This window comes from Hippocampus comes, unplaced genomic scaffold (genome assembly GCF_001891065.2).
Source record: "Hippocampus comes isolate QL1 unplaced genomic scaffold, H_comes_QL1_v1.1 scaffold158, whole genome shotgun sequence".
Taxonomy (NCBI): Eukaryota; Metazoa; Chordata; class Actinopteri; order Syngnathiformes; family Syngnathidae; genus Hippocampus; species Hippocampus comes.
In genome coordinates this window covers 2242471-2266037 of record NW_017805548.1, presented here as the reverse complement: position 1 = coordinate 2266037, position 23567 = coordinate 2242471, and the positions used below count along the sequence as shown (strand labels likewise).

Below are 23567 nucleotides of genomic sequence, written 5' to 3'. Positions count from 1 at the left end.
TATCAAATTATCCAAATCTTTTCGAGTTAGGGTGCACTTACCTTAGGTTGCAGTAAAATTGGCAACAGCAAACTCTACTTCAAATCAAGGGAAACTTCCAACAGAAATAAGACACACTGGCAGAAATTTAAAGAGTAATCGGGCAACAAAAAAACTGGGAATACATTCCTTTGCCAAGAATTTTCGCCAACTCTCAACAAGAAATGAAAAAAAACAAGAAAAAGTACAAATACGCTGTATTTCTACTACTATTAAGAGTCTCCCTCAATGCCGAGGGCATTCAATTCCATTTTTTGCAATACAAGTTCAAGGTTAAGTTGTTATCGGTTCCTATCAGGGTTGGTATCAGATTTGACCCATGAAAAAAAACGTCTGAGGTCTCAGATAAAAAAAGATACTGGGTTCGTCCCAAAAAAATTTTGAATCCTTTTAAACTGTCCTACCACCCTCCAGGGAAACGGGTGGCCATGAAGTTCAAAGTGTCCTTGCCGTCCCACGGTGCAGTTCAATCCTTTGATGAGTCTATCAGTCCAAAAAAAACAGCCTGCACGAACTGCGCAAGGCATTCACTCAATGTGGCTAATTCTCTTAAACAGCTTCTAATTCGAAACAAGGCAACGTGGCGATAATTGGCCAGGGAAAATAAACAATTCAGTAAACCTAGCTCACATGAAGCCCACAGCGGTATTCGCCGTGAGCATGTTAGCTTAGCTCGATGCTAATGCCCTTGCAATGGCGCGCACTTGTAGTTGCAATGGTTTACCCCCCTTTTATAAGAACACAGTTATATCTTACATCAACAAAAAACAATCTTCATTTTCAACAACGTCATTCCTGACTGTTTTTTTATGTTACAAATCGAATGCCAGAATGCTAATCGCCACATATCCAACTAAAAACACTCACCAGGAATGTTATCTCCTCTAAATGATTCTCTCTCCTAGGCAAAAAAAAAAAGCCACAGGATCACAGGATTTAACGCCACGGCCTTACACAGGTAGAGGTTCAAGGAACAGCTTTCGTCTATCCAGAGCCGTTTGTCTTACGACTCACATGGGAAAGTGCTAGGAAGTTCTCTCCCTCACGAACTTAGGTCGTCGTTCGTAGCGCCGTGGTGCATTTAAGATCCATCAGAAACGTCAGTATCGCTAATAAACATCACAAACTTGAGTCATCGTTCATGTTAGGCTTCGTGAGAAATGAGCACAGGACCCACACACAGACGCAATGAACTTGGAAGGATTTATTAGCCAGGAGTGGGATAGGTAGAGGTGGCAGGAATCAAATGGTAGTCAAAGCAACCAATTCAAAGACTGCAGGACGCAGGAGCGTAACAGCTTGGCAGAAGCGAGTGCAGCAGGAAAGATCACTGACGAACTGGCAACAGGTGGCTGTTCCGGCTGGCTTTTATGCTGCAAGTGGCTGATGAGCTGAAGACTCACAGGTGTGTAAGGAAGGCAGGTGGACCAATTAGTGAGGCGCTGAGCCCACACTGAAAAAGAAGATTGGGCAAACCGTTGGTTGCTTTCCAGGGCCTGGCAAGTGTTTTGCCAAACCCTCTTACACTGGCCAATGTACTCTTGGACTGAGGGTACCTCTCTGTCTACTACCTCGGAAGTCAAGAGGAGGGGTTGATAGCCCAAAGAGGCCTCAAAGGCAGAGACACCAGTCGCTGCGCTGGTCAGGCTGTTGTAAGCATATTCCACCCATGCCAGATGTGATGCCCATGAAGAGGGGTCCTTCTCAGGCATGCAGCGGAGGGAGGTCTCCAACACCTGGTTAGCCCTCTCTGTATGACCATTGGACTGAGGGTGGTACCTAGAAGACAGGCTGGTCCCGATCCAATAGTTTTACAAAAGGCACTCCACGCCCGTGATATGAACTGGGGGCCCCGGTCAGAGACTATGTCAAGGGGGAGGCCATGCACCCTGAATACTTGGTCGTCTAAATGTTTGGCCGTTTCCAAAGCCGAGGGGAGTTTATTGAGGGGAACAAAATGAGCTGCTTTGGAAAAACGGTCGACAACCGTCATAATAGTGGTTTTGCCTTGGGATAATGGCAACCCGGTGACAAAGTCCAATGCTATGTGGGACCAAGCTCTGTGGGGGAATGGCAAGGGGTGGAGTAATCTAGCTAGGGCCTGATGGGATGCCTTACTGCGGGCACAAGTGGTACAAGCAGCAACAAACTCCCGGGTGTCTTTCTCCATGCCAGGCCACCAGAACTGTCTCTTGAGCAGGGTAATTGTGCGGTTGGCTCCCGGAGGGCAGGCAAACTTAGACGCGTGAGCCCACAAGAGGACTCAGAGACAAAAAGCTTGTTCTCAGGGCCTATACCAGGATCGGCTTGCTAACGCTGTGCCGTCCTCACCACTTCTTCTATCTCCCATGTCAGGGAAGCAACAACACATCTGGTTTAAGGATAGTCTTGGGGTGTTCAGTGGGCTTCTCGGGAGAACTGGCGGGAGAGTGCGTCGGCTTCGTGTTCCGGGTTCCAGGGTGGTATGTGAGCGTGAAGTCGAAACGGCTGAAAAACATGGCCCACCGGGCTTGACGGGAGTTGAGGCGTTTTGCGGATTGTAAGTATGCCAAGTTCTTATGGTCAGTCCATACCACAAATGGCAACTCAGCCCCCTCCAGCTATTGTCTCCATTTTTCTAGAGACAGTTTAACTGTGAGTAACTCCTGGTTGCCCACATCATAATTGCGCTCATTGGGAGACAACCGACAGGAATAGAAGGCACAAGGATGCAGATGTTCTTCGGAACCTCCCCGCTGAGATAGTACCATTCCAACCCCAGAATCGGAGGCGTCAACCTCAACAATAAATTACTTGCTGGCATCAGACTGAACAAGGACCGGGGCTGTGGTCTACAAGTGTTTAAGTTTATTAAAGGCCATGTTGGCCTCTTTAGACCAGCAGAATGGCACAGAAGAGGACATGAGTCTGGTTAGTGGTGAGGCCACCTTCCTGTAATCCCGAATGAAGCGCCGGTAGAAGTTTGCAAACCCCAGGAAGCGTTGGAGTTCCTTCCGTGAGCTGGGGACTGGCCACTCCTCCACGGCCCGAATCTTGCTTGGGTCGGCTCGAACCTGTCCCTCCTGGATGATGTGGCCCAAATAAAACACTGTGCTCACCCCAAACTCACATTTGTCTGCCTTGACGAAAAGCCTGTTTACCAGCAACCGCCCCAGCCTCACATGAGAGATGTCTTCCTCTGGGTCTCGAGAAAAAATTAATATGTCATCCAAATGCACGAAATACAAAATGGTTCAAAAACTCACGGAGCACATCATTAATCAAAGCCTGGAACACAGTGAGCGCATTGGTTATAGCAAAAGGCCATTGGACTGAGGGTGGTACCTAGAAGACAGGCTGGTCCCGATCCAATAGTTTTACAAAAGGCACTCCACGCCCGTGATATGAACTGGGGGCCCCGGTCAGAGACTATGTCAAGGGGGAGGCCATGCACCCTGAATACTTGGTCGTCTAAATGTTTGGCCGTTTCCAAAGCCGAGGGGAGTTTATTGAGGGGAACAAAATGAGCTGCTTTGGAAAAACGGTCGACAACCGTCATAATAGTGGTTTTGCCTTGGGATAATGGCAACCCGGTGACAAAGTCCAATGCTATGTGGGACCAAGCTCTGTGGGGGAATGGCAAGGGGTGGAGTAATCTAGCTAGGGCCTGATGGGATGCCTTACTGCGGGCACAAGTGGTACAAGCAGCAACAAACTCCCGGGTGTCTTTCTCCATGCCAGGCCACCAGAACTGTCTCTTGAGCAGGGTAATTGTGCGGTTGGCTCCCGGAGGGCAGGCAAACTTAGACGCGTGAGCCCACAAGAGGACTCAGAGACAAAAAGCTTGTTCTCAGGGCCTATACCAGGATCGGCTTGCTAACGCTGTGCCGTCCTCACCACTTCTTCTATCTCCCATGTCAGGGAAGCAACAACACATCTGGTTTAAGGATAGTCTTGGGGTGTTCAGTGGGCTTCTCGGGAGAACTGGCGGGAGAGTGCGTCGGCTTCGTGTTCCGGGTTCCAGGGTGGTATGTGAGCGTGAAGTCGAAACGGCTGAAAAACATGGCCCACCGGGCTTGACGGGAGTTGAGGCGTTTTGCGGATTGTAAGTATGCCAAGTTCTTATGGTCAGTCCATACCACAAATGGCAACTCAGCCCCCTCCAGCTATTGTCTCCATTTTTCTAGAGACAGTTTAACTGTGAGTAACTCCTGGTTGCCCACATCATAATTGCGCTCATTGGGAGACAACCGACAGGAATAGAAGGCACAAGGATGCAGATGTTCTTCGGAACCTCCCCGCTGAGATAGTACCATTCCAACCCCAGAATCGGAGGCGTCAACCTCAACAATAAATTACTTGCTGGCATCAGACTGAACAAGGACCGGGGCTGTGGTCTACAAGTGTTTAAGTTTATTAAAGGCCATGTTGGCCTCTTTAGACCAGCAGAATGGCACAGAAGAGGACATGAGTCTGGTTAGTGGTGAGGCCACCTTCCTGTAATCCCGAATGAAGCGCCGGTAGAAGTTTGCAAACCCCAGGAAGCGTTGGAGTTCCTTCCGTGAGCTGGGGACTGGCCACTCCTCCACGGCCCGAATCTTGCTTGGGTCGGCTCGAACCTGTCCCTCCTGGATGATGTGGCCCAAATAAAACACTGTGCTCACCCCAAACTCACATTTGTCTGCCTTGACGAAAAGCCTGTTTACCAGCAACCGCACCAGCCTCACATGAGAGATGTCTTCCTCTGGGTCTCGAGAAAAAATTAATATGTCATCCAAATGCACGAAATACAAAATGGTTCAAAAACTCACGGAGCACATCATTAATCAAAGCCTGGAACACAGTGAGCGCATTGGTTATAGCAAAAGGCATTACTAAGTACTCGAAGTGGCCGATGGGAGTCTTGAAGGCAGTCTTCCACTCATCCCCTTTCTTCACACGCACCAGGTGGTATGCATTTCGGAGATCCAATTTTGTGAAGATTTTGCACCCTGTAGGAGCTCAAAAGCAGAGTTCATTAATGGCAGGGGGTATTTGTTCTTCACCGTAATGCTGTTCAAACCTCGGAAATTTATACAGGGCCTGAGTGACTTGTCCTTTTTGCCAACAAAAAAGAATCCTTCTCCCAAAGGTGAAGAGGAGGGCCTATTGAGTACGGCTGCCACGGATTCTGAGATGGAGGTTTCCATTGCCTCCCTCTCAGGTAGTGTTAGATGGTATAACTGACTGGCTGGGAGGGGGGCGCCAGGTAGCAAATCAATGGCACAATCGTAGGGTCGATGAGGTGGTAAGGACAGAGCTCTCGTGTTACTGAAGACTTCCCTAAGGTTGTGATATTCAGGAGGAATGAGGGATAAATCGGGTGAAGGGAGACGAGTGGGGTTAGGAGCAAGGGGGGACAAGACGGACTGCAGACAAACGGAGTGACAATGAGTGCTCTAACCAATGATCTTGTTCAAGGACCAATCAATATGTAGGTTATGCAACTGCAACCAGGGGTAGCCAAGCACTAGAGGGTTATATGGAGCCGAGATTATCTTGAGGGAAAGCTTTTCATGATGGTTGCCAGACAGAACCAGCATGACTGGGGAGGTCCTTTGGCACACCTGTGTGAAGACCACACTATCAATACCCACGGCAGGAATAGGTGTCTCCAGTGTTTCCAGTACACACCCAACTGCTTAGCGAGTTCAATGTCTAAGTAATTGTCCTCTGCCCCCGAATCAATAAGAGCCTGGAGCGGGAAAACACTGTTAGATACGTGTAGTGTGGCATGCACCAATAGGCGGGTGGTTAGGGGAGTTTTCACAGATAGGGTGCTCGTCAGGACTCCCACTTCTACCGACGAGCGCCCCCTTTTGGGCGGGAAGGACAGGTGTTAACGTAATGGCTCGGTTTACCACAGTACAGGCACCCACCAGCTCGTATCCTGCGGAGGCGCTCTTCCGGGGTGAGCTTGGCTCGACTCAGCTGCATGGGCTCTTCCTCCGCAGGGCCAACCGAGAGCTGGCCTGATTGGTTCGTGGACTGTTGGACCGAAGATGTCCTTCGTTTTTGCCTCTCTGGCAACCTATTGTCTATTTTCATGGTGAGAGAGACTAGCGCGGGCAAGTCGGAAGGCACACCTCTAGTTGCCAACTCGTCCTTTAATCTTTCGCTTAGACCCTCGGTGAAAGCTGCCCGTAGAGCTGTGCCATTCCACCGAGCCTCAGTTGCCAGGGTCCAAAAATCCACAGAGAATCTGCCACAGAGCGGTTACCTTGGCGCAGCTTCAGGAGTCGATTTGAGGCGTCCCCAGCAGAGTTTGGGTGGTCAAACGCAGTCCTGAGTCTCGTAACAAAGTCGGGATTGGTCATCTTGAAAAACTCACGGTCTGTGCTCAAGGCTTCTGCCCATGCAAGCGCCCTTCCCCGAAACAGCCCAATGACATAGTTGATTCTTGCGGAGTCAGTTGAGTCGGATAGAGGGCGCTGTTGGAAAACTAGTCCACACTGGCGTAAGAAGCCTCGACATTTTTCCAAGTCCCCAGAGAAGGGGTCTGGGTCACTCACATGAATATCGCGGCAGGCTGTCGAGGCCGGTGTCACTTCAGCCAGTGAGGGGGGCCTGGAGTCTTGAATTGAGGAGGCCAGCATGCTGACCTGATGAGACAACTCAGAGATATGGGCAGAAGCAGCCTGGTTGCTCTCCACTAGAGCACGGAGGAGTAGGTCGTGTTGGCCAAGAAAGATCCCTTGGCATTAGTGATGTTACAAATGGAACTGGAGTCGCGAGTCATGCCCCGCACAAAGGGGGCGTGGTTAAATGGAGCCCGTATCGAGGCCCGTCTCGTTTTTTCCTCATATCACGTGACCAAAGGTAAACGAGGCCCCGTTTTCAGCGATCACGTGACTGACTCACATCGTGATTCGCGCTCCATAAATAGGCGCGGAAAACCCAGGAAGAGTCCCCCGCATGACCATCTGACGTGAGTCTTGGATCATTGCTGCGCTACTTCGACTGCTTGAGAATGGAGGCGGAGCCACCCAAAAAGCGAAGGACTTCACTAGTTTGGGAGCATTTCGAACAGATATCTCCCAACACTGCGAGAGGGTTTTCTCTAAGGCAGGGGAAATCATATCCAAAAAAAAAGGAATCAACTGAGCCCCAACACAGTCAAAATGATTTTATTCCTCAACAAAATCAATAAAATACACCCTCTATCCAATGTGGGTCCCAGTTACACAAGCACATCAAGTAACTGAACATACAACTGACAAATATACGGACAATATTTAATGGACAAAACTTCCATTATTTTGTGCACAGATTTACTGGTTTGTTGCCTGTTAACCACATAACATCTGCGTTACATCAAATGACCAGCAGATGTCAGCACTACTAAATGAGCTATTAAATGAGGTCTCGACTGATCAGCCGTTTGGCGAAGCAATTGGCCCAAAAGACTCGATACATTCACGGGGCTTCATCCCGCCATCACTACTTGGCATGACAGGGCCTGGTGCATTGGGTCCGCTGGGTCCATTCTTGGCCAGTTCGTACTGTTAGGCTTCGTGAGTAATGAGCACAGGACCCACACGCAGACACAATAAACTCAGACGGATTTATTAGCCAGGAGCGGGATAGGTCGAGGTGGCAGGAATCGAATGGTAGTCAAAACGACCAATTCAATGAGTGCAGGACGTAGGAGTGTAACGGCTTCGCAGAAGCGAGTATGGCAGGAAAGATCACTGACGAACTGGCAACGAGTGGCTGTTCCGGCTGGCTTTTATGCTGCAAGTGGCTGGTGAGCTGAAGACTCACAGGTGTGTAAGGGAGGCAGGTGGGCCAATTAGCGAGGCGCCGAGCCCACACTGAAAAAGGTAACAAAACAAAAGGGAGGGGCGACACCATGGACAAACAATGCATTCTAACAGTTCGTAGTGTCGTTGTGCATTTAAGATCCTTCGGAAACGGCAGTATCGCTTATAAACATCACCTTAACAGAAACTAACAGTGACTTGATAGTCTTAACAAGTTTGGGTCACACTTGCACACAGTAGAGACTTTTTTTTTTTCAACACGGCAGGGGAGTAATTCAAAGTTGTTTTACGCAACTCTGGAGCAAAGTAGTTTGTTTTTGGTGTGGAAACTGTATGTAAATATTCACGTTTTCATCCATTCTGGGATTGCAACGGAAGTGCTAACTAACTACTCATGCCCGCTGGCCTGCTGCCTCTGGCATTGGCTTGAAGCAAGGTTGTGATCATACTGTAAAGCAACCATGTGAATCACTGCCCGCATGGGGGCTGTGAGATTACTGTATCTCATTTGTATTTGGACATTGAAAAAATATACATTTTATTTTTTATTTTTTTGTATATGGATATGAATGTTTTGTAGCCAGGGTCCTTCCCCAGTGCAATTTTGACAAATTGGATGTGCACCCTCCAGGGACTCCAAAAATAGTGGGTACGCTGAGCTGCTGTTGGTCACAGAGGCACAAACAACAGTCAGCCACCCCCAACCCTCTCGTCCACCGGTGTGAACACCAACATACAGGCACCAAGCCAGGAGGCAATGAGTATGCCCACACCTGCTCTATGCCTCTCACCATGGCCAACTCCAGAGTGGACGAGAGTCCAACCCCTCTCGAGAGGGCTGGTACCAAAGCCCAGGCTGTGTGTGGAGGCAAGTCCGACTATATCCAGTCGGAATATCTCTGCCTCGCACACCAGCTCGGGCTCCTTCCCTGCAACAGAGGTGACATTCCATGTCCCTAGAGCTAGCTTTTGTAGCTGAGGTTTGGACCATCAAGGTTCCCAGCCAGTTCCCTTCGCACCCGACCCCTTTGGCCCCTCTCATAGGTGCTGAGCCCATGGGAAGGGGGATCCACGTTGCCTCTTCGGGCTCAGCCCGGCCGGGTCCCATGGGTGTAGGCCCGGCCACCAGGCGCTCGCCAGCAAGCCCCACCTACAGGCCGGGCTCCAGAGGGGGGCCCTGTTGACCCATGTCCAGGCAAAGGAAATCGAGGTCCATATATCTGACTCATCATAAGGGGTCTTTGTGCTTTGTCTGGTCCCTCACTTTGTGACCCTGCCGGGGTCATAAAGCCCCAGACAACTCCTGGGATCATTGGAACACACAAACCCCTCCACCACGGTAAGGTGCCGGCTTACATAGGGGTATAGGCATGTATATGATTATCTACAGGTATTACCTTTGGCACAATGGTGATTTAATTTCTAATGAAATATGAGTTATTTTGGTGGCTGTTTTTTGAACCCAGAAGAGACCTGGTTCACTAAAACTCCACCTCTCCCCATGTGGCTGCTGTGCCCCTTTCCTGACGTTGTACTAAAGTGGGCCATAGCCAACACCAAAACAAAACAACAACAGCCAAGGGGAAAGGGGACACACGGGCGAACTCCTCTTTCAGACGCATAACATCCTCTCTCAATTGTTCCCCCGATCCCTCCTTCCCATCTGGTGAGTGGTGTGAAACATTCAAAAACACTTGGCAGTAACATTGCTCAGCAAAAATAACATGACGTGTTACCACGAGCAACACAGGTCTTAAACTTCTCACAGCCAAAAACTCATTTTCCTCACTTGCGCATTTCATAATATAAAATGTAACTAAACAGTTCTTGTCACTGGGCAGATTAGGTGCAAAAACAACAACTTCTTGTGCAGCACTTTGTATGAAAATGTGGTTGTTTCAAAGCGCTCCATGAATAAAGCTTTTTGAGATGTATACAGTGATATCCAGGGCTCTACACTAACTCTTCACCTGGTATCACTGGTGTTAACAGCTTTCAAAATTGGTTGCACCAGGTCTTAATTTGGTTGCACCCCTTTTTTGTGTTTTATTTTTATTTTTTTATTTGTTTTTTAATGAGTTGTCTTCATTGGTGTGTTGGGATTTTGTATAAAGAAGAAACTGATAGTGACTAAAGTCATCATATTTGCAAAATGTTTTACCTTGAATCGGATGTTTATTTTGCATTTAATAATTTAATTTACTTAATGGCAGTACAAACAGATAAATGAAACAGGCAGATACTGGATGTCTTTATGCATTGATTAATTATTTATTAATAAATATTAATTATTGATTGATTTGCTAAAATGTATAGTAGGTACATCAAATTTTATATATAAGCTTACTATTAGTGTTACCTCTACTTATGTAATTAATATGTTCTGGAAGAAATTTCTTAACTAGAAGATTTTGTAAGTAGAGACGTGTTTTCCATATAAATGCCCTAATCCGTTCTTAGCCCCCCAAAATTCAGACATAAATGTTTTATAAAGCATAAAAATGCATCGCAACATGTAACAAATACATGTTACAATTAGATTATTGCACAATAAATGAGAGTTGTGCATAATGTGTAAAACAAAAAATTTGAGTAAAGAATAAAATTTATGGTCATTTATATTTTAACTGCATCCTCATTGTTTTTTGCCTTCTCTCAGAAGTGGTTTTTGCCTGGCATTTTTTTTTAAAGAACTGATCCAAGGAAGTTTGGCATTTTCCTCTCTTTTGCTATGATGAAGGCATCTTTTTCCGAAAAAGGCCCGTCTCGTCACAATTAAAAAACTTGCTGAGCAACGTAGCCTTCATCAATAACCAAGTGTTTTTTTTTGCACAAATTCGTCGTCCGCTTTGTGGTCGGCCTCACCATACCAAGCAACAGAATGAATTCCAGTCCTCCTTTTGAACTCCTCAAACCACCCACGCGATGCCTTAAACTCCCAGTGTTCTCTTGCCAATGTTCCCTGCCTGCATCCTCCTTCACGAGGTCATTAAAAATGACAGTTACCTTTTTGCAAACTATGGCCTCAGTCACTGTGTCACCAGCCATCTCTTTCTCCTTTAGCCACACGAGTAACAACCTCTCCATCTCATCCTTCATTGCAGACTTCCTCTTCGAAATTATAGTGAGGCCTTTAGAAGGAGTTCTAGCTTTTATTCCTTCCTTTTGTTTTAATAATGTGGCGATTGTGGATACATTATGGCCATATTCTTTGGCAAGATCTACCAAACGCTTCCTTTTTTTCATATTTTTCTACTGTCTCTTGCTTTGCTTGTATGGGAAAAAAATATTTTCTTCTTTTCTTTTCCTCTTTTCTCCATCACTTTCTTGGTGTCTATCATGAATACTGTAAAAGTTAATAGATTTACGTTAAATTATCGGAACACCTCATGGCCCGAGGGGCGAATGATGACGACGCAGCATTGACACAGATCTATCTATTTCTCTATCTATCTGTCTATCTATCTACAGCAGTGGTTCTTAACCAGGGTTCGATCGAACCCCAAGGGTTCGGTGAATGGGTGTCAGGGGTTCGACGGAGCTTCTGCTGTGGAGGTTAAGACACACCCGACTCAACATGTCAATTATTTATGACATGCCCGCTTGGCCATCACTGGCTGGTTCATTTTATGCCCAATTAAAAAACTCGGAGCTACGAGCAGCAGTTCATGTTGAATTTTTACCTTTTTTGAAATTTATTTCGGAACAAGAGGCAATATTTTCCTGTTGAGGCATTTCAGAACTTGAAAATTCAGTTTGAAGAGACGTTCGTAAGTAGAGGTACCACTGTATTTCTTTTAAGGGCATACTTCATGATCTACGTGAACACACTGCCTTCGTTTTTATTCTAGTCTGGGCATAGCCAATCTCACACTCTTACGTGGGGATGTCAATTTCTCCGTCGATCATAAATGATATGTAGGGGGCGGCGATGATTTTCAGACTGTGCGGACTAAACGACAGCTCGCCGACTACACATGCACCAGAGCAACGAACACGAACAACAATGGCGACCTGCTTCAAGAAGTGCTTATACAGTATGTGGAGATATGCAAAAATTTACATCCAATATTACATCAAACAACAAACACAGGAGCTCTTTGTTTTGGCGCGGTAAGGGTCCTTTTGCGGGGTCACGACTAAGATTATAAATGTGCATGCTTTTCATAATATTCAATGTTTTGTTTAAACAAAAATACATTGTTTCTAGTGGAGAAATTTTTGTTTTATTTCGCCCAATATTTGGATAAAAAGGACATTCTACAGCTCTAATTTTAATACCATGATAACGTGATATGTTTGCTAACTGTTAGCATATCGTAAGCCCATGCCTACTTTTTGACACACCCACGGCGTAGAACCTGGAAATGTGCGCAGGCACCAAAGAAGTGTAATTATTAAAGGTTGCGGCTGGGTGTAAATCATCAACATTGATTTTTGCTGAGGCTTGTCAACGTTCTGTCAAATCCATTTGGAAAATAGTACACCAATGTGTTATGTTCACTGTTCTGTCCAACATGCTACACTTTGAAGTACAGCATGGTTTGTTTGTTTTTTCTTCATGAAATAAAACCAATCGGAGTAGTTTAATCAAAAGTCTGTGGTTATGACTGAATGCATGTTTGAAGCTGCTTCAAGAAAGAAAAAAGGCGGTGAGCCTGCTGGTCGCGAGATCATCTGTGCCCTGCATCCTTCCTTGCGCCACCGACCAGACGAGTCACAATCATATTTGCTGACTGACACAGAAGCAAATAAAAACAAATGATTCAATGTCTAACTCAACTTTGCACTGTTGCGATGACTAGTTGTGAGTAAGAGTGGTCAGGCCTGCGCTGGGGTGTGTGTGTGTATGTGTGTGTGTGTGTGTGTGTGTGTGTGGGTTTTGGGTGGGTGGGTGGGGGGGTGGAATCCCCAAGCTGCCAGCAGCATGTTTGAAGGGAATGCACCTATATCTAATGTGACATATCCAGTATATGTTTGGCCATCAGCGTCATGTGGTCGAGGACACAGTCTGGCCGTTGGGCAGTGTACAAGCGGCGGTGAGCGTTATGGCCCAGGTGTGCCTCATACCGTCACAACAACTCAGCCCACGCCTGGCTGACAAAATCTGCACTATGATGTTTGCTGGACTTTCTACAGACTGTGCAGTGCAGAAAAGTGCAGTTCTTCAATCCATCGGAGTAGGCACGCGGCATGCACACGGAGCCAGATTTGTCAGGGAACACCCACAGTTTATGGTTGCTCACCCCAAGGGTGTACCTGGCATGAGAAATGCACGCTCATGTACACGAAATAATATCACACTACGATTTGCATACTTGTGTCTTTGTTTGTTTGTTTTTGTGCCGAATAGCCTGAAGGACCGGTGGTGAAAATTAAGAATGTCATTGTTGTAGATTTACTTGCTGTTGTCTTTTCAAAGAATCTAATCTGATGTCAAGGATGTGTTGATTAAGCACACTGTGCATCTGTTGTGTGTGAGAGAGAGAGCCCTTCAGTCGTCTTCTGGTATCTTGTATGCATGAGAAAAAATCAGACATGGAGCACTTTGTTACATAACCCTTATTAGCACGACCATTTCCATAAAAGTATGTGCGCGCGCGCGCGTGTGTGTGTGTGTGTGTGTGTGTGTGTGTGTGTGTGTGTGTGTGTGTGTGTGTGTGTGTGTGTGTTGGGTGGGTGTGTGTGTTTCGGAGGAAGGAGGTTGATCGTGTTCCGAGTGCCAAGCAGAGCTTTGCACTCCACTGTGTTATGCATGTCTGAATACAACGTAATTTCATCAAAACCAAAAAAAAAAAAAAAATGAGGTCACACGCTCTGACTCGAGGCATTCGTTTAACAACAAGTAGCTCCTACCTTAAAATAACGGACGAAAAGATTTTCTGAGAATATGCTGTAAAATAAGAATGACTAAATACATGTTTGACAAAGAAGGTTCACAGGGGGCTTTTGAATTAATTTAATTGAGTATCAACAAATTCCTGGATTGTTGTCCAAATGTAGGTCTTCACGATGAGTTGTGTGTATGTCACAGGTCTCGTATGTCAAGGCCATAGACATCTGGATGGCGGTGTGTCTTCTCTTTGTCTTCTCTGCACTCTTGGAGTACGCTGCAGTCAATTTTGTTTCAAGGCAACATAAAGAGCTGCTCCGATTCAGGCGACATCCCAAGAAGAGCAAGGTACTCCAAGATACTCGTGGAAAAAAATAATAAATCAATAAATACTCCTTTACCGGTGTATTTTTCTGTGAACGGACAATAAAATAGTTACCCAGGTTATCGTTGCAGTGTGCCAACTTTTAGATTTTGAGGCTACCTTCCAGTGGTGGCATGCTAATATGCGTTCATGAAATGAGGAGGGATGTTTCACGAGTTCTATCTGAGCATGTTTAAGTTTCCCCACCACCTCATTGCTGTACCGGTGCATGGCTCTGCATGGCTACATCACAGTAGTTGTGTTTTTTTTTTGTTTTTTTTTTGTTTGTTTTTTTTGGACAAGCCATCCAAACAAGATGAATGTCGGTGCATGATATCAATCTTTGTGAGCATTCAGCATTCAGTCAACATGTGGATAACGTGTCTCCTTCTGTTCAATGTAATGGAAAAGTGGTGGAAAATATAGTGGGGGGAGGGGGGTTGTATTTGAGGTGTTGCCTACAAATTAGAAAGTGAATCCATTTTAGATGCTGAACAAAACAAAGCTTAGAAAGTTGAATCTTTTTCTCAAGCAATTTTCTCCTTTTGGCTTTAGTCTGGCATTTCTTTGTGGAAAATATAGTTTAAAAGTAACAAGGAAATAATGTCAATGAGAAATCTCATGGGTTAACATGGAATGCTTGGTGATGCCTGGGAGAAATCAATTTCCAAAAAAGGAAGAATACATGTAGAGCCACGTCAAAAATTATGAGACCTCCAGGTTTGTTCTTAATTTTAATGTCTCGAGCTACTAAAATAGTTTCAAGTGATTAACTGACAAAAGAAAAAACATGGAATACCTAAAACCACCGTTTTTGTTTGTACAAAGATATACAATAGCTATAAGAACCTGATTTTGGGTCCCCGGATAGGAAAGTGAAGAAACAAGGGTGGGTTCATGTTTTTTTTTCCTCCTCCATCCACAAGATCTTGTTTAGAGGAAAGAAACTTTACCAGGTATTCATAAATAGTACAAACAATTCATCATGAATATGGATAGAAAATAACAAGCTTGTTAAAGACTAATTTCATACATCTGTAGTTATATACAGTATGTACAGAGGTACCTCAACTTACGAACATCTCTTCATTTGAAATTTTCAAGTTGCGAAACGCCTCAACAGGAATATTTTCCCGCCTCTTGTTTCGAAAGAAATTTCAAGATACGAAAGGTAAAAATTCAGTATGGGCTGCTGCTCGCAGCTCCGAGTTTCCTGAACTCAACATACTTATAGCTGCTCTGCCATTGGCTATTACAGAGCACCATCCTGGCATCCCATTGGCTTAGAAGGACTTCGACCGTATGTGTCTATGTGTGTAGATAGATTGATATGTGTTTATGCATTGTCCTGGTCATTCGCCCCTTGGGCAATGAGGCGTTCCGATACTTTTACGTAAATGTGAATCACCCTCAGAAAAGTGTTCACCAGGGTGATCGCTCACTATGCTAATGTTTGCCTTGGACATTTTTGAAGGACTGTTAAAAGCCGACAAAAGCAAACGTTCTTGGATCAGTTCTTTACGAAACGCCAGGCAAAAACCACTTCTGACTTGAACTAAACAGGGCAAAAAACAATGAGGACGCAGTTAAAAGTTAAATGACCATCATTTTAATTCTTTACTCTATTATTTGTTTTTTACATTATGCACAACTCTCATTTATTGTGCAACAATCTAATTGTAGCATATTTTTACATATTTTGATGCATTTTTATGCTATAGAAAACATTTATGTCAGAATTTTGGGGGACCTTGGAACGGATTAGTGCATTTACATGGAAAACTTGAAACTTACTTACAAAATTTTCTAGTTAAGAAAGTTCTTCCAAAACCAATTAATTTCGGAAGTAGAGGTAACACTGTATTGTCAGTTTTCCTCAGAATGCAGCAGGTTGTTTAGAATCCGACCCGCACGAATAAAATGTAACTCTCAAACCTCACCAATGTAACCAAAATGTCTTGTATATTGACTGAATGATTGAGTCGCCCGTATTTGGTGTTTGTACTGGATGTGTTTGTTTTTTTTCCCCACCCCCTTTTGGTTTCTCTCCATTGACGCCTGGTGTGCATGCTGTCGACCGGTAGAACAGTGGAGGTGCAGTTGATGCAGATGAGCTAGCTGAATCCCTCCATCGTGTTAACATTGACAACGGCCTCAAGGCGTCAGACCCGCTCTATGGATCTATGACCAACATCTACAACAGCAGCTACAGGGTATGGCACAATACATGAAGTGTGTTGGCATGTACCTGCATGTGCATGTCGCGTCATGCAACCGGTGTATTGTGTGTCTTCACCAGCATTCTGCCAGTCAATAAAGCTGCTTAAGAGGAGATGTGGACTGGATATAGCCCAAAGAAGGGTGTTAATAACAGAAACGTGGAAAGACAGACAAATATTACACAGTATGGTTAAAAATAATCTAAATGCTGCAGCAATTTTTTTGTCATGTGTTTCTATAAATAACTGCATGTATTATAAGCAAACACCAGGCATATGCCGTATTTTCCACACAATATAAATCACACCTAGAAGCATTCGATTTTCTCAAAAGCCGACGGTACGATTTATAATCTGATGCGCCTTATACATGCATCAATATTCTGATTTCTTGGATGTAGTATTATAAATGTTCTGTAAAACGCTTTGTTAAAGCTGCATTGGTTGTGAAAGCTCAATATAAATAAAGCTACCCGAGGACAGCTGGGATAGACTCCACCACTCCCGGCAATCCTTGTGAGAATAAGGCCGATCAGAAAATGGACAGATGCATTGTATTGTCTTCCCTTTAGTGTAGCTCCATCTAGTGGATGCATAACACCACCACAGCCAATAATGTAGCTTCTATTCTATGCGCCTTATGCACTCTATGTATGAAAGCAGTTTTAAAATAGGCGATTCATTGAAGCTGTGACTTATACTCCGAAGCGCCTTATAGTGCGGAAAATATGGTAATCAAACATAAACACTTAGGACCTGATTTATGAAGATCTGTAATGGCGTGTGCTGAATTGCATGTCCCACTAACTTTGCGTGCACTAATGGTGGGCACGTTACATGTAATCTAATAAGATTGCTTTATTTTATTTAGATCCCAAATAGCGAGTGCTAAAGTGCATGTTCACTTCCACAAAAAGGTTGAGCGCACTTGTTGGCAACTGGTGTAAAAGTACTGAAGTACAGTATTGTAACCCATGTGTTACAATTTCTACAATTTTTGTAGATTTTTGCGTATTGTCATCTTTAAATCAAAGACAGAGCATAAAAATTGTGTGATATGAAATATTCCAATTCATGTTTTATTTATATAGATTTATATTTATGTTTTGGTCATAGCACAATACCGCTTTTATTGTCCATAGAGGGCAAAAATACAAAGAAAAAAATAAGAACTATATGTGTATGTATAGCACTGATGCCACTGAACATGTCGAGTGGTTGAAAGTAAAATAAATATTCAGGAATAATACTTTTACAATTTTTGTAAAATTGTATGTTGCGTTATATAAACTTATTTACATCGACTGCAGCACATAGGTTTTGCACTTTAAAGGGGCCACATCACGCTAACTTCACTTTTTTGAGATTTTAGCCATGTTAAAATGCTAATTCCTCACTAACACCACCCCCCCAAAGTGTGGTGGGGGGGGGGGGTCGCAAGAGCATTTCGGAAAGCGGACATTATGATACTGAGAGAGAACTTTGTTCGCATCGAGGCTTTGCCTCAGACCGTTCAGTTTTGGCATCAGCTGCGACCCACGGGAGCTGTGTTTGTCCATCCATCCATTTTCTGATCTGCTTTATCCTCACAAGGGTCGTGGGGGGTGCTGGAGCCTATCCCAGCCGTCTTCGGGCAGTAGGCGGTGGACACCCTGAACAGGTTGCCAGTCAATCGCAGGGTACACAGAGACGGACAACCATCCGGGCTCACACTCACACCTAGGGACAATTTAGAGTGTTCAATCAGGCTACCGTGCATGTTTTTGGATTGTGGGTTGAAACCGGAGTACCCGGAGAAAACCCACGCAGGCACGGGGAGAGCATGCAAACTCCACACAGAAAGGCCGGAGCTGGAATCAAACCCGGTACCTCTGCACTTTGAGGTCGACGCACGAACTTCTGGACCACCGGGCCGCCAGCCGTGTTTGTAATTCACAATAAAAGTTGAAATAAGCCACGACTGTCTGACATTATGTCCTTGAGAAACACTAGACCCCTGAATAGGGACGTGCCGAAAGGAGAAGAAAGAAAGACTTTTTACTGTTTCATGGGAGGTGTGCGCAGCCAGGTTTAGGAGAACGTCGTGAAAGGGGAGGCAGTAGCCACACCGAGATGTGGGGTTTTGGTGAAATTATGTCCGGATTAGAAAAATAGCCACCCAAATAATTTCATACAAAATTATATCACCATTGGGCCAGAGGTACAGTATATGCCAATACTTAACTGTGGAAAACTAAAAGAACATGATGGGTTTTACCATGAAACATTTAGGGGAGTGCCACAATTGCAGAATAAAGATTAAAGTGATGGAATTGCAAGTGTTGGTGGAAGAGGAAAACAAACCAACTGAATTACTGAGGTACAGAAGAAAAAAGTCTAGCGCTACAGTACATTTGGGGAAAGCCAGCAACCGAATAAATGCCATGCTTCATTTGATTTAACTTGTCCCGAGTGCAAGGCAAGCAGATGGATTTGCGCATCCTGCACAATGCTGCATTTAAAACTGGAACAGCACACCCGAGAAACTACTCTTCAGAAGCGAGCAGCGATTGTCCCCATAAAGTACAGAGTTGAAAGGAGGTTAGTCACGGGTGATATGGCATGATACCTTCTTGTGACTGGCATTAAGTCATCACTTAGATCATACGGAAGCTCCAAAACTGCATTGTCCCGAACATTTATTCTTTCAAATATGTTTACGTAAGCATAAAGGTTTTTGCTGCCCCCTCTCATTTTGTCTGCACAGCACAATGGTGTCTCATCGTACACTCCACTTTGGCATTTAAGACACAAAGTCGGCTATCACAATTTGGTCTCATTCGCTCATAGACTTTCCAGAACCTGCAAAATGAACTGCGTGGCAATTTTGCCCTTTTGGCAGAAATGATCCTGTGTGTGCCTGGTTAGCAGATCAGCTTCCACATCTGTTTGCGTGATCATTGAAGTTTGCGCCCCAGACTGCTGTTTAATACGCAAACTGTAAAATGCAGGACAACAGACACTTTGAATTTGCCATATTTAAATAAACGTAAGCACCCACAATGTGAAAATAAAGTGGTGATACCCAACACTTTTACACACACTGCTTAATTCTTCTGAAATTTGTTTTTAATTAAGCTGTCACTCAAATGTAAATTGGCGCTGCTAACAGGAGGGGACAAAATATAGAATTAGTTGCCGATCTTTGATGAAAACAGTGGAACAGTTCAATTTGCTATGAATTATTTATTTCCTGAAGCGAACTGTCTTTGAAATAAAAAATAAAAAAAACTGAAAGACAACCAGCATCGCACAACAAATTGTGTTTGACATTGGGGGTTCCGCCGCATTGACATAAAAAAAAAAAAAATCACCGTTTAAACACTCAATGAATTATTTTTTTACTGTATAGCGAGCTTGTTCAATATCTTGCTTGATTTATAATTGCAGGCAGCCCAAGAAGGCGGTCTAATGAGATGTCTGCTGCTCCTTTCTGTCTATCAGGAAGGGGAAGTACATGAGACCAGACTGACCTCTGCAGCTGCTGTAACTTCCACTCCCAGCAACAGCAAGGACTCCAAGGCCACCACAAACAATACCGTCGCTGCACTAAACACTCAAGGAGCCCCGGCACCCGCTGCCCCGAATCCCTCGGGCGTCGCTCCAGGAGGAGGGAAAAGCACAGAGGAGATGAGAAAGTTATTTATCGACCGAGCCAAAAAGATTGACACGGTGTCGAGGGCCGGTTTCCCCCTGGCCTTCCTGTTTTTCAATATATTCTACTGGGTTCTTTATAAAATACTTCGCCATGAAGATTTCCATTAGCCACAGAGAAAGACAGAGATGGTGCGGTGCGTACGTACCATCAATCCAATATGCACACATAAAAAAAATGCAAACACACTTGTACTGTAGCTCATGTGAGGACATGCTTTCTTTCTTTACCTCCCAGGCACATTACTCTCATTTCTTATGACCTGCCACTTGTGACCTCACATTGCCCCAAAGTTGCCAAAAACATCGATGTACAGGGAGAAACAAGCATACTACACAGATGAAGAACAATCATGACGTGGTAGTCTTCAAGACAACAGTTTTAGCATGATTTTGACAACACAGTGTTTGTATGTAGAAACTCTTTTGGTACAGTATACTCACTGGTGATGGGGTTTGAAATCAGTGGTTCAATTTCCACTGCCGCTTCTTATGCCCAATTCCAATTGAGTGCCTGTCTCATTTTTGGGGTCTGTATCATTACATCTCCAGTACCGTATTTTCCGAAATATAAATCACAGTGTTTTTCATAGTTTGACCAGGGGTATCACGAACATTCTGGAATGATTTACGTGTGAAATTATTAACACATTATTACAGATCATTTCACGTTATTTTCCCATTAAACCACAAGAGGGTGCTCTAGGCCTGTATTGATAAGCAGACGATGAGTCTGATGTAAGCAATGTGGAAGAGGAAGTGGACAATTGGAGTGACATTGATGGTTTGGTAAACTTGTTAGCATGTTCTTTATGCTATAGTTATCTGAATAACTCTTAATACAAGGGTGTCAAACATACGGCCCGGGGGCGGAACCCGCCCCCGGGAGGTTCAATCAGGCCCGCAGGATAATTCAAAAGTGAAAAAATGCATTAAACACACGGAATGAATATTTTTAATAAGGTGCAATTCATTGAGTATCCGCTAGGGCAGGGGTCCCCAACCGGACGGCGGCCTTAAAAGTATGTTCGAGACAACTGGATTTAAAGTTATGTCTGAATACTCTGAGATCGCCACAATAGCACTGTTGCTATTTCCGACATCGTACCTGTGTGAGGCGGGGGGTTTCTGCAGCAACGGCGACGAAAACAAAATTACGAAGTAGACTGGAATATAAACCACACACTTGAGGTGTCATTGTCTCCTATTACTCCGAGATGGGACTGTCTGATTGCAGAAAATCAAGCTCGGGGCTGTGGTGAGTCGTCATTTTCATGCACTTTGAATTTGCGTTGTATCGTATTTTGAAGGCATTAAACATTACCAGAGCGATAAGAGTGTTGCGACCAGATTAGACGCTCCTTGTGTTTATTATTATATTTCGAAAACACCACAGTTTTCATGCAGCTCATACCATATTATTTTGTTGTATTAATCCGCCACACCTTAAATGCCGGTCCCTGAAAATATTGTCTGACTTAAACCGGTTCGTGGGGCAAAAAAGGTTGGGGACCCCTGTGCTAGGGGACACACTATTTTAATCAGAGTAGAAGACAACATTGTTTTGATCAGAGAAGAAGACAACAGCAGCCTCAGTCTTTCACTGAGACAGACCCAACACAGCAGATGCTATCAAAGGACATGTGAATACTTTATTCTTTACACATTTAATAGCACTCTCCTTAGTTTGTAAGGTGTAGGCAGGGATTAAATTTAGATTTTATATGCACATGTGTAAATTATTTTAAAATTCCCTTCTTTATAAATCTCGTTTAATCTTAAAGTGCACTGCTATATTTTTCACTACCAATTACTTGATAAAGTTTTGTGCCTTTGTCCAATCAGTGGGATCAGTTCCAATTCATATATGTGAATGATAAAAGTAAATTGCAAATTTGTCTAAGGAAATCTAAGGTGCTTCATGAAATGTTTTGGAAAAGATATGTTCGTTAAATTGTAACATTTTCCTAATGTTCTTGTGCTTCTTTAGACCAAAACAAAGGAAAGACATATTATTTTGGTTATTTATAGCAGAGTATGGTATAATTTTAATGGTCCGGCCCACTTGACATCTACCGAGGCCGTATGTGGCCCACAATGTAAAATGAGTTTGACACCCCTGTCTTAATATGTTATGTGAACATACCAGTGTTCGATGTTTATGCGTCATGTAACGCAAGCGTATTGTACACTTATTCGGCCTGTTGTCTATTTTATTTAAATTGCCTTTCAAGATGACATGTCTGTTCTTGGTGTTGGATTTTATCAAATAAATTTCCCCCCAAAATGCGACTTATACTCCAGTCCGATTTATGTATGGTTTTTTTTTTCTTCTTTAGTCTGAATTTGATGGCAGCAGCGACTTATAATACGGAAAATACGGTACGTTCAAGTAACTGTCCATTATCATGTGAGCTAATATAAAGTGAACACCTATAACAGATACACACTCAACTCAACTCAACTGTATTTATAGAGCACTTTCAAACAGCCATCGCTGCATACAAAGTGCTATACATGGAGCACACATACCAAAAAGGCAATCTAGTAACCGCACGGCAGTGAAAAGTGAGAATAAACAATGTTAAATGTTACATAGTGTTTAGTTTGGCCTGCAGAGGCCGTCACACCGAAGGAATTTGTTCTAAAGGCAGCTAACCTTTTGCATAATTGAACTGGTCGCCTTGTCTTTTTAAATATCATGGCGTATTATTCACCTCACCTCTCATTTTGATTTTGGCTAATGTTTGGGTGGATATGTGAGTATACGCTATCCGGTGGAGGTTTGCAATGTTATCTGGCTCACAATGGCATTGTATATACAGTGTATGACCTGTTTACTTAAACTGCCGTTACAATTACACATTGTATTCATTATTAATATGATTCAGGCCTTATTCGGTTTGCATGTGTCCTAATTTTTTAATTTCCTAAATGTGTTTTTTTTTCTTTCCTGCTTATACTGTCATGGCCCATGTCCAGACTGCGGAAAAGCAATCAGAATCTGGTCACTTAAACCATTTCATGTAAATCTAGCCTGAATGTCTGACTGGTTTGAACTCTGCCCTAATGTTGTTATTTTTTATTTTTTGCTAATTACGACTCAAATGCACTAATTTTGAAAAGTGAAAGATAAGAACTGATGTTGTTGGGCCGTGCCCTCTAATGACAAGCCACCACTGCCCGGGACCGTTTGGCATTCTTTGAATTTCTGCATAAGTTGGTCATAAAATATGATCAAAATCACATGAATAAACACAGAGTCTGCGTGAAATAATACCACATAAAGCAATGTTTTTTGTTTTTTGGAGGGGGGTGTCTGGTGTGAATATCTCTCATGAAGTCGTAGCACAGCATCTCAATTGGGTTCAGTTCGGGACTATACTTTGTATATAAAGTTGTATAAAGATGGAAAAGGTTACACGAGTGTCTCCATGAGAGTCTTCGTGTTCATTAGTCCACGGTCAGACAAAGTATCTATGGATGGAGAAAGTTCAGGACTGGCACTTCTCTTCCAATGAAAGTTCGTCCTGTAAAGGTTACTGCAAGATGTACAAAATAACCACAGCAATCCGGCAAAAAACAAAAATCTCTGAAATTTACCATATGTCAAACATTCAACAAGAATGAGGTTCACG

The 23567-nt window shown here is 43.9% G+C and overlaps 1 protein-coding gene across 2 annotated transcripts in view; it reads left to right on the top strand.

Moving 5' to 3' along the window:
• glra3 (glycine receptor, alpha 3) overlaps positions 1-20857 on the top strand; it is a 91712-nt gene extending 70855 nt beyond the window's left edge. Inside the window, exons 8-10 of one of the 2 annotated variants that reach the window (XM_019879698.1) lie at positions 13855-14001; positions 16102-16230; positions 19720-20857. In XM_019879698.1, coding sequence (XP_019735257.1) covers positions 13855-14001; positions 16102-16230; positions 19720-20040 — 597 coding nt within the window. In that variant the 3' untranslated portion in view covers positions 20041-20857. The remainder of the gene's footprint in view (positions 1-13854; positions 14002-16101; positions 16231-19719) is intronic. The other variant, XM_019879699.1, reaches the window with a different exon arrangement.
• The last annotated feature ends 2710 nt before the right edge of the window (positions 20858-23567 follow it).